Genomic DNA, 12,585 nt, shown 5'->3' on the forward strand with positions numbered 1-12,585 from the left:
ACAATCATATGATCAATAAACTATTATAAAAATTGTTGTCTAACCAAAATAGGTTTCCCTAGACTTAAACAAATGGTTTTACAGGAGTGCTAGATACCAAGAATTTAACTGACTTGGTACTGCGTCTTATCCCTCTAATTCTTCGAGATTATACTCTCGATCCTGTCACACACTCGCCATGGTAGAAACCCGCTATTTTTTTTGTATACAGTCGTTTTCAATAACAGTCAAAACCCCAGTTTCGATTTTGACATTATACCATAATAATAATACTTGGACTTTTATAATAAAAATGAATCATTATTTTAATCTTTCAAAAACCATGTTACACCTCAAAAAAAAACAAACGCGATCAATAATTCATGACGGCAAATTTGTACAAAAAAAAGGTTATCATAAAACTGAAATTTTCATTTCACAATTTGAAAATAATGCTTTTCTGTTTATTAAAATGACGAGTGTTTTTTTTCTCTTCACATATCACATAAAAATACAAATATAAAAACTTCGTCGCTAATTTGTTTTTTAAATATATATATAAAAATTTTAGTAATTCATATCACATAAAAAATAGAGTCAGTTGATATCGTAATATTAATATAATTTATTTAATATAAACGGGTATATGATCTTGAATTAAGTCTATTTCATGTTATTTTAAATTTAAATTGCTTGCATTTAAAAGGATTTGTATATATTTTGAAATTATTATTATTTTTTTTAAACTGCGCGTGCGCATTAAAACTGACGCGCGTTCATAATTAAGGACTTGAAAAAAAATGAATAAATAAATTAGTTTTTTAGATGTAGAACGTAAAATCCGTAATAAAATAATCTTCAAAATAATGAAGAAAGGTATTTTTTTTTGTGTGTCGGGTAAAGTTTTGAGGGGTCGGGTCGGGAGGTCGGGAAATAAATTAATCAGCTGTTGATATATTTCTGAAGAGGTGGGACATCGATTCTTGGTAGTGGATTCTTCTGATGGCCTCGGATATGAGAACGCTGATATCGATCGTTTCTATCTTTGAACATTGCATTTTTTGATTTTCGTGGGGTATAGTATTCGTAACGATTATCTAAAAAAAAAAAAATTTTTAAGTAAAATTTGATAGGACAATACCGGGTTGTAGATAACCGAACCCCTCTTTTCGGAACTACGGCTTCGAACTCCGAATATTGATCCGGAAATTTTAAAAATTGTTTTTTGGTTAGAACATTTCGAGATCGCGGATCAACCATGGGACCGATTTATTGAAACCCGGGGTATTTTCGGATTTAGGCGGGTTCAAATCCCTTCAGAAAATATCGGTTTCGGATAGGGATTGCTAAATAGCTTGAAATTTCTGGACTAGATTTGAGCAAATTGTCATAATAAAAATACTTTCTATATATAGGTCGGCACCGCCGACCTAGACCTAATGGTCCAGTCCCATTTTAGGAAAAAAAGACGGAACCGTTGCAAACACTATTTGTAAGACTTTAATTCAAATTTTTTTTTACAATTTCTCATCCATTTTCCTTTTCCTCCCTTCTCATTCATTCTTTATTATTTTCTTATTTTACATATGTATTATATTTTTTCATTCCATCTTTTATTTAAATTATAAAATGCCTATCTAAATACTTGATCGATAGGAGATTCCTGAAGCAGCTTAGGAGCGTTGCCAGAAAATAGGCCATGGGTGGCCATGAGATAAACTTTGCAAGCACCCCTTTCCTTCAAAATTTCGGCGGCGTGGATAAAGCTATCTGGTTCGTCTATAATGTCGTCCTACATTTTTAGAAATAATGTTTAAAAAAAAACAAACTAAAATAGAACACTTCGATGATTGTTTTTAGGACTGCGCCTGCGCCGTTTCTAACCAATTAGATATTAGCTTTAAATTGATCCGATAAATGGGATCGATCCGATTATCGAATCGGCGTGCACTGCAATTTTTCTAGTTCGATAATGAAGAAAGCACGGGAGACCCGCCTGCCCGGTGTTTTAAAATGATTTGATCGATTCCATTTTTTTAAAAAGTAATTTTAAACCGCCCGGCCGATTTTAGACCTGACCGTTGCAGACCTCACATTATAGGTTTAATTTAACCCCCGACTGCATCCCCCTTATTAGCATATCGTCGGCTGAGTATTATAATGTTCTATATCCATTTTTTAAAAACTAAATTTGTTACTCAATGAAATTTTTTAATTGGATGAAATACGTATGTTATAGCGGCAAATGTGTTATTTTTTTTTATATCTTCCAAACATTTTTTGAGCGCGTTTTTTAAAAAAAAAATTAAAAATTTGATTTTAACCGGAAGTGTATTCCAAAGAATTTCAAGACAATTCAAATTTAATTTCGTTTTTCTATAGATTTTTTTAAAATTATAAATGACTCAAAGGTTAGCGGCAAAATTGCTTAAGGTATTCTAAACATGCTGGAATATACTTCCATAGGATTAAAGGTTAGAAAGATATGGATTAGGGTTAAATTAAAAGAGTTTAGGGTAAGGTAATATCTAACAATTCATGAAGATAGGTATTCTAAACATGCTGGAATATTCTTCCATAGGATTAAAGGTTAGAAAGATATGGATTAGGGTTAAATTAAAAGAGTTTAGGGTAAGTAAAGATTAAATTTAATCATTTTTATTAATTAACTTGACAAATCTGACAGGTCATTTGATTAAAAATGATCTCCTGATCAAAGGTTAGCGGCAAAATTGCTCACAATTCAGGAAGATAGGTATTCTAAACATGCTGGAATATACTTCCATAGGTTTAAAGGTTAGAAAGATATGGATTAGGGTGAAAATTAAAAGAGTTTAGGGTAAGGTAATTTTTTATTCAATTAACTTGACAAATCTGACAGGTCATGTGATTAAAAATAATTTCCTTGAATTGGATCAATCGTTCAGGTGATCATTTTTTTTTTAAAAAAAGGGTTTCTTATATTATTTTTATCGTGGATATATATTATAAGAATATAGTTCAAAAAAGAAGATTTTATAGCAAAAAAAAGTGGATATAATAATACTCAACCGAAGACATATAGGGATGATGGAAGCCTTATATTTTATAGACAGAAAAATACGCATTCCGTGTTTTTCATGTAAAATGGCTAACATACTCTCCATAATATTTAATGGATAATCTTAAGTTTACATAAAAAAATTAATTGTTTAAAATAGTTCTATTAGCATTGTCTAGCCCACTAAACTAGGTCCAAGATTATGTATATTCTTTCAAAAAAAATCAAAAAATTCAATTATTACCTTTAAATATGAATAGAAAACCATTTTACAGAAAAAATAAATTGTTTTTTTTTTTAATTTTCTCTTATAAAGGCATATATGAACTAGGAGGTAGTTTTGTCTCACAAAAGGTATAAATTGATATTATATTTATTTTGGAAGAATTATTTAAATCTTCTGTATAAAGAATGAATCTAGTGGAATAGTCCTGGCAATGCCGATAGAACTCGTTTTATAATAATTTTAACGAATTAATTATTTAATTATAAAACTTGGATTATCCCACAAAAATATTAGGGTAAAACAAAAACCTTTAAAAAGGTTTACAAGTATAACATTTTTTAAGCTCAGAAAATATGGAACACTATAATACTCAACCGAATACATATTATAGGGGATGGTAAAAGTTATATTTTATAAATAGAAAATACCCTATTGCTTGTTTTTTCGTGTAAAATGCCTATATAGAAAAATAAGGACTTCCACTTACTTATTAAGCTTAATAAGAGGAAGAAAGTATAAATATAACCCCAGTTGACTAAAATCTTTTTTATTTAAATATTCAAATCTATTCATTGATATGTGACTACTCTTTGCTTCTTTATTTAGTTTCTAACTAATTTTAAAATTCAAAAAAAGTAAATTATTAATCTCTCAAAAAAAATATATAGATGTCGTATGGTCGGAATCTTTTGATTTTAAATCCTTTACCCGATGGCGATTTTAAAAAATTTTAAAATCCGATTTAACTGGAAATGGATTCTAGCATGTGTAGAGTATTCACCCCATATATTTCAGCCATTTTAATATAAATTAGGAGGTGTTCTAAAGTTCATTGCATAATTGGCTGAAATTTATAGGGTAAAAATACTCTACACATGCTAGAATCCATTTCCGGATAAATGGGATTTTAAATTTTTTTAAATTGTCTCGGTAGAGAATTTAAAATCAAGAGATTCCGAATCCCCATATGACATATAATATATTAAAATCTTAATTAAATACAATTAATATAATTATATTAATTAATGTAAAAATATATTTTTAAAAATTTAATTTTTTTTAAAAATTATTATATAAATAATAGGGATAAATAGGTCGTGTTTTTTTTAAAAAAAATGATATTCGTTATGTTCGCCCAGGCGCCCAATGGGGGGGAAAGGGGGAAATTCCCCCCCCCCATTGTAAATTTGACTGTTTTCATAAATATCATTTTAAGCTAATAAAAATTTTACCCCCCCCCCCCCCCCCCCCATAAATCAAAATTTTACAAATATTTGAATATCAATTTTCCAACATAAAACTTATTTTTTAATAAATAAATTTTTTTAAAATTTCCTTTCCTTGTGAGTACATTAACATTATTCAAAAAAAAATATAAAAAATGGAGAAATTTTTAGTCAAAGACAAAGATATTGAAAACAAACGGTATATAATTTAATTAATATATCTAATTTTATATTTTTCATTTTTCTTTAGAACAGAAGATATACAAAATTTAAATAGGTTTGAGCATGAAAAAAATGTACAAATAGAAATTGAAGGAAATAATGATAAAGGTAGGTAGCAAGCACTAGCATATATTTTATAAAAATTAAGTTAGGCAGTTGGTGAATATTATAAGAATATTAAATTTGATAGATATTAATAGTGTGGAATTTTTATTTGATCATAACAATTGCTTATTAAATAATATGTTCATTTCAGTAAGAAGAAGCATTTTAATTTTAATGATAGATTTGATAGATATTAATAGTGTGGAATTTTTATTTGATCATAACAATTGCTTATTAAATAATATGTTCATTTCAGTAAGAATAAGCATTTTAATTTTAATGATAGATTTGATAGATATTAATAGTGTGGAATTTTTATTTGATCATAACAATTGCTTATTAAATAATATGTTCATTTTCATTTCAGTAAGAATAAGCATTTTAATTTTAATGATAGATTTGATAATTATAATAATTTTTATAATGTTAATTTTGGCCAGATAATGCCTGTCTATTATTAAATGCTTTTATATGTACATTAATGAATGTTGGTAATAATAATGTCTTTTAGGGCAACCGTGGGATATATATAATTTCCTAAAGAATGATTTAACTCCTCAAAAAAACTGGAGATTTTGGAAAATATATATCAACCAGATATAACTTTCCCATTTATTAGGGACACGACAACAAAAAAATTAAAGTTCCAATATGTTTGGTTATCAAGGTGGACATGGCTTGCATTTTCACCTACCATTAATGGTGCATTTTGCAAGAATTGTGTTTTATTTGGTCCTAAATTTGCTGGAAGGGCTCAGCAAAAATTACAGAGATTAGTATTAACACCATTTACTAAATGGAAAGATGCTACTGAAACTTTTAACAACCATCAAAATAATAAGTATCATATTAATGCAGAACAAACAATATATTCCTTGCGATCTATCAAAAATGGAGAATCTATGGATATAATTAGAATAATAGATACTGGAAAGCAAGAACTAGCTTTGCAAAATAGATCAAGACTAACGCCAATAATTGACGCTATCCTGGTATGTGGCATCCAAGGTATCGCTCTTAGAGGTCATAGAGATAGCGGTGCGATATTTGATAATGATAATAACAATAATGATGGTAACCTAAGAGCTATTCTTCGAAATAGATCTCTTGGAGATCCCATACTTAGAGACAATTTGTTAAATTGTTCTAAAAATGCGACCTACTTGAGCCCAATAATTCAGAATGAAATCATCGATGCCTGCAATGAATTAATATTGAAGAAAGTTATTACAAATATCAACAAATCACCCTACTTTTCGGTCTTGGCTGATGAGACAACAGATGTCTCTGGAGTAGAACAAATGTCTTTATGTGTGCGCTATATAAGCCTGGATGGTAAGCTTATAATTTTATTAATAATAAAAAAAATTATACATCATAGGTGATATACAAATATTAGAAGAATTTTTACAATTTATACCAGTTGTGGATATGAGAGGGGAGGCCCTCGCCAAAACTATTTTGTTAAATTTAGAGAAATATAAGTTAAATTTAAATTTGATGCGAGTACAAGGTTATGATGGTGCTCCGGCTATGAGTGGCCATTTAAATGGTGTCAAAGCACATATTTTAAAAAAATATCCCTCCGCTATATATGTTTATTGTGCATCTCATTCGTTGAATTTGGCAATATCCGATTCATGTGCTCTACCTTCTATACGCAATTCCATGGGTATTTTAACTTATAAATAAAATAAATAAAATATATTTTTAGCCATTATATCCAAAATTTATGATTTTTTTAAATATCCCAAACGGTCAGATGTTTTGAATCGAACTATATCAAAGAATGCACCAGAAACACATCATCAAAAATTAAAAAAAATGTGCCCTACACGATGGGTTTTACGTCATGATTCAGTTTCGGCATTTATAGAACTCGAAGAGATGATAAGAATATCTTTACATGAAATTACCAAATGGCAAGATAGTAATGTGTCGTCAGAAGCGATACCATTATTGAATTCAATTGATCAATCAGAGTTTATCAGCTAGTTGCATCAATAAATTATTTTCTTATAGTTCAATACTTTGTAGAAATCTACAAAAACCAAATTTAGATTTGGTTCAGGTAATTGATTTGGCAGAAAATATATATGAACAGGTGGATGAAATAAGAACGAATGTCGATGAATATTTTCATAATATTTATGTAGATATTGAATCGAAGGCTCAAATTTATGATATATCAATAATTAAACCTCGTCTAGCACCAAGGCAATTAATGAGATGCAATGTAAATATTGGATCAACTGAAGATTATTATAAAATATCTATTTTTATCCCATTCTTGGACACTTTTTTATCACAAATAAAAGTACGATTTTTAGATAAAAAAGAAGTCTTTGCAAATCTTCAAGTTTTATTGCCCAAAGATCCCTCCTCATTTTCTCATGGCACGATTGATAAAATAAAATATTTAGCCAAATTTTATTCGTACGATATTGATTCGGAGATAAATTTAATCAGCGAATTTGAATTATGGTATAGATATTTATTACGTTTACCTATTTTACCTGAGCATGCCATTGATGCGCTAAATCGTTGTAAAGATATCTTGGCTCAATTTCCCAATATTTTGAAGTTATTTTATATTCTTGCATGTTTGCCTATTACAACATGCACGAATGAAAGGACATTTTCAAGCTTGAGAAGGTTGAAAACATATTTACGAAGTAATACTTCCGAATCTCGGCTAAATGGGTTAGCTCTGTTAAATATCCACAGAGATTTGGTTCCCACGACAAACGAAATTCTTGATACATTGGCAACATTCCCACGAAAATTAAAAATCACATTATAATTATAGTATTTAATAAAATATTCTGTATAATATTGTATTTGATAAGAAGTTAAAAAAAAACTTGTTTTTTTAAATTATTTTTTAGTCAATGTTTTACTGTGGTTTTTTCAATAAAAAAAAATTTATTCTACTTATATTGTATGAGAATTTAAGCAGAGGCTAGTTTTTAAAACAAATTTTAAATGACATTTTATTTCAACTTTACATTTAAAAAAACTTTATTAAATATAACATACCTAACTTAAAATAATAAAAAATAGGCTTATAATATCATTAGGCACAAATTAGTAAATAAAAGTTAAAAAAAGATATATAATTATATGAAAAATTTAATAGAATAGTAAAACATAAGACCCGGCCAAAGACCGGGCTAAAGCTGGCCGAAGGCCAGCTAAGAGGGTTTAGGGGCGACCAAAAAAATTCCCCCCCCCCATAGGAAAATCCTGGATACGCCACTGTGTTCGCCCCACCATTTAGGCCTCCTTTATAGTAAACGCGATTTGTGCAAGCGTATGCGAAACGATGAAAAACATATGTACCGCGGGGTATATTTCGTAAATTATTAACGCTACGAAGAATCGGCTATGATTTCGCCTGCGTTAAATACCGCACCGCTTGAACCAATCACGTTTACTATAAAGGAAGGCGTTAGATATAATTAAAAAAAATACTAACCACTAAAATGGCGATCCTGCCGTTAACATCGCCCACGACGGTGAGGGGTGGCTTTTCTTTTTGTGTCATTACTTTGATAGAAAAAAATAAATATATATCATAATAAATTAAGACTGCTGATGAGGGCTTTTCGGTGAACCGTTTCAGCTGTTTTGACTCCCCGACTCATAGGAGGATTCTAGCCTAGGTTTTAAGTTTGAATGGATTATCAAGCCAAAATTTTTTTTAAATCAGCACGTGACTCCAGCTGATTCGTTTCGGTCTAGGTTGTCCGAAGGATGAATCGAATTAAAAGCTGTGCCAATTTTGTCGATAACCATAAAAACAAAAAAATTTTTTTATCTTACTTTCCAAAAATTAATAATTTTTTTCTTCCTTATATCGTGAGTTTTTTTTTAATTTTGAGCATGCGCTATTACATCATATATGTTTAAAAAAAAATTAAAGTAATAAATAGATGTGGATAGTATTTTTTTTTAATACAACCACTAGGTAAATAAAAAGGAGTAAATTAAGTTAAAAAATAAATAATACAATTTAAATAAAGTTCCTACTTGGTCCGAATAATTTGTAGGTTATGACTGGTTCAGACCGAAGTTCGGGTAAAAATCAGTTTTAGCTAGTCCCTAATTCGATCCATAAATGGAAGGAAGTAAAAACAACGAAAAAATTATTACATATAAAAACAAAATTTTCGAATTTAAAAAAACAGAACAAAAGTGTCACGCTTATAAAACAAACTCAATTTAACATAATAAATTGTATGATTTCTATTAGTAACAAAAAAAAACAGAAATTCCGAAAAAACAGTTTTTTTCATATTATTCTATAACATCGATAAATTATGAGGCTAAATAAGGTAGGGTCCTGAATCAAACTACCCTGTCTGACTAACCCTAGGGGGTAAGTCAGTCAGACAGACATTATCAGGCTGGTTTTAATTTTAAAATTTTTATCTGCACCAGATAATCAGATTCCGATAAAATTGTCTTGGGACTAGGGGGCCTCGATAGCTGAATATTTTTGCACTCAAAATTAGATCAAAACGCTGAGTATATACATATTAAAACTCACTGGGCATGTAATACCCGCCAAAAAAGTCGGATTTCGAGCCTTCCATCCTGGCCAATAGCGAGGTATCGGAATACGCCGCGGAAGATGCGGTACGCTTTAGAGGGTATCCCCCCACCGTCTCGTTGGCATCGAAACCGGGAAATTCATCTTCCCCCGATAAATCGTCATCGTTTATGCGCCTGAACAGTTTGTTGGATAATTCCTCGGGGTCGACATGGTTAGAAAGCGGTGTAAGGTCTTTTCAAATATTTTTGAAACATTTGTAGTTATAGCGGAGAAAATGAAAATTTTAGGTCCGCCCAAGATTTTTTCCCCAAATTGACCACCTTTCCGGTATAACCGGCCCTGCAGGTCTCCATATTAGGATTAAAGACCTGAAAAACCCGACCTAATTAATATTCGGGTACATTATGCCGTACAATAAATTTTATAAAATCTGGATCGTGTCGAAATAAAAAATTCGGTTTCAGGTTATCAAAATAAACTTAATTGAAAGTATCGCGCTACTTTTTTAAAAGTAACGGTAGCTTTTAGTGCGTTACTCTCAATTTTATATATAAAAAAATGCGCATGATTATCCATAGCGATTCACAAAGCTAATTATATCAGTTTCTATGGTAGCCTTCTAGCTAAAGAGCTATCATAGACAACGCTTACTTCCCTTTTTCATTTTTGTTTCCCTGCGTCACACCATCTCCGTTCTTTTATTTAATAGTATTATTATATATGTTTCAAACATTTTTAAATATATTAAATTTATTAGAACAAATTAGATAATAAATGTATACCATTAATAAGAATTAATTTCTAAAAATCATAATCTTTTTTATTAAATTTATTTATCACAATTTCGAAAATTTAAATTTATATTTTAAAAAAAAATCTTACATTTACAAATCTAGTTTTTCAAAAATAATTTAAAAATGTCGGCGTTAGAGATTAAATATTGAAGATAATTTTAGAAAAACGGATAATATAGACCAAGGAATTTCCATGAAAAATGATAAAATTAATGTGGAATTTCCTTTTCCTAAATTAGTAAAATATTTTAAATCTCGATAATAAAAAAAAAAATTAACACAGGGTATAAATTTGGTTGCAGGATGTTCCAGAAAGAACTAGTAGCCTCAACTTAAGGGAACATAAATTTAATATCAATGTGTAGCACAATCCTTAATCTCTAAAATAATATTAGAATCGAAGCTGTATCTTCTAACAGTACTTGAGCTAGAAGAGCTTTATGTGAAAGTCGATTTTCTAACCCAGTCCCAAACCTCTTATAGTCAAAATAATTGGTATCTTTTATATTAAATTCTTATCTATTTTATGTAGTATTTTAATAATTATGTAATTTAACTTCTAATATTATGCAATTCGATTGACTTTTAATAATACAATATTAAATATAAGAAAAGTTATAATATTGTATGACAAAATATAATAATATTCAAATAACGTTGAATATAATCTTAATAAATATATAAGATATTAAGATTACATAACACAAACATGGTAAGTTTCAACTGGCCACAAGATATTATTCAAGAATTAAAAACATCATTAATATTAATATCTTCATTTTATCACCAGACCCATCAATTTAATGATAATGTTTTATAGATTATTATCATTATTATCCCGATGTTATAAAATATGCTTAAAAATCACCGATAATATGTTTATAAATTTTATCAAAACATGCTTTAAAAAATATTTCTTATTTCAATCCTTTCATATTTTAACCAATTTTGAGAGAAATTGAAGGTTGGCAGCCTGGCCAGTCAGCACCAATGCCACTTATCCCCCCTATACAATTTTTATTCTACCTATTATACTGTTATAATTTTTGACTGACCCTAACGCAGATTAGCTAATTATCTATAGATGATTTTTTTTTTTGAAATCTAAAAAATACTCCAAGTAAAAAATATGATTAAATTTAATACCGCATTTGCCCTAAAGTGGTAGTTTAGGATTATTTAGTCAAAGCTACTTTCAGATCGTCGCTCTAAGAACTTGGGGATGACATTATGGAGATATTATTATTTTTCTATCGGGTCGGGGATATTTCACCCTTTTTAAAATATCGGCTATTGGCGGATATTGAAAAAATTTTCCTATCCGATCCGATTAAATGGCGTCTTTATTTATTTATTTATTACTTATTATATTATGTTAAATGGTATGAGTGATTTATCAATAAAAAAATATTATATACAATTTTCTGATTCATGAATATAAACTTTAACTTGATTCATTATAACATATTTAAATGACTCATGTTATGGGTTGGGTTAATGACATATAATACCTAGACTGACGTTTCGTTCATAATAATGCATTTGAAAGCGTCGCTGAATGCAAATCAGCTGGACCCGCCATTTTGGTAAACCCGTATAGTAATTATTTTCATGTTAAAAAAAACACTACTATTAAGTTGATAACTTGGCTTCCTTATTATCTCGATGATCAGGCAATTCTTTAATAGAATTTGCGTCGGATATAAGAATAAATTGGCCTCTCGTTTAAAATTTTTGATAATGATTATGGGTGATCAAAATGGCGTTCCCAGCTGTTTTTTGATGCATTGATGTACACTTGTCAAAAGTATATTAGATGAGTGAGATGTACATGTAGTTGTTACCGATAGCTCTGAGTCAATTTTATAAACCAAGATTTCGATAATAGTGCCAAAAAACCCTTCTCTGATCTACGAGCAGAATCTTCAGGCACACGTAATATTTTTCTGGATAAAAGACTGAATTAGCCGTTTTAAATCGGCTCGAATGAAGCGATTTTGCGAATACTAGAGCTGTTGTGCTTTAAAAATTAAAACGATGAGTATGTTTACAGAATACAAAATCGGATATGATATCGGATCGGTAACCGGCCGATATCAATTTAATATCCGTAATATCGGATATTGGAACATCCCTATAAATTATAGATATTTGGAATTTTAAGTCATATTTTTTTATACCGATAGTAGCGTAAAAGTAGCTTTAGGTTACCTCTTTTTAAAAGTAGCTAATAGCGCGCTACTTTCAATATAGTCGTTGTTTAACAACACTGATTTGGAGTATAGCTTTTTATCGATTTTCTTAAACTGTACTGTTTCTTAATTCTTATTAATTCAAGTATTCGATGTGTTAAGCAATCCTCATTTCTCAACCCTTGAATCGCTGGTGGAAAAACACAATTTTTCGATTTAAGATGAAGGCAATCATTTTTTTTT

The 12,585-nt window shown here is 29.4% G+C and overlaps 1 protein-coding gene across 1 annotated transcript in view; it reads right to left on the bottom strand.

The window, feature by feature from the left end:
- Positions 1-573: 573 nt before the first annotated feature.
- Positions 574-12,585, bottom strand: part of LOC135931979 (phosphoribosyl pyrophosphate synthase-associated protein 2-like) — a 32,225-nt gene continuing 20,213 nt past the window's right edge. Inside the window, exons 7-10 of the mRNA XM_065469298.1 lie at positions 9,351-9,587; positions 8,277-8,347; positions 1,625-1,771; positions 574-1,076 (exon numbers count right to left, since the gene is read on the bottom strand). Coding sequence (XP_065325370.1) covers positions 918-1,076; positions 1,625-1,771; positions 8,277-8,347; positions 9,351-9,587 — 614 coding nt within the window. The 3' untranslated portion in view covers positions 574-917. The remainder of the gene's footprint in view (positions 1,077-1,624; positions 1,772-8,276; positions 8,348-9,350; positions 9,588-12,585) is intronic.

The sequence above is a fragment of the Gordionus sp. m RMFG-2023 genome, chromosome 1, assembly GCF_954871325.1.
Source record: "Gordionus sp. m RMFG-2023 chromosome 1, tfGorSpeb1-WG-v2, whole genome shotgun sequence".
Classification (NCBI taxonomy): Eukaryota; Metazoa; Nematomorpha; class Gordioida; order Chordodea; family Parachordodidae; genus Gordionus; species Gordionus sp. m RMFG-2023.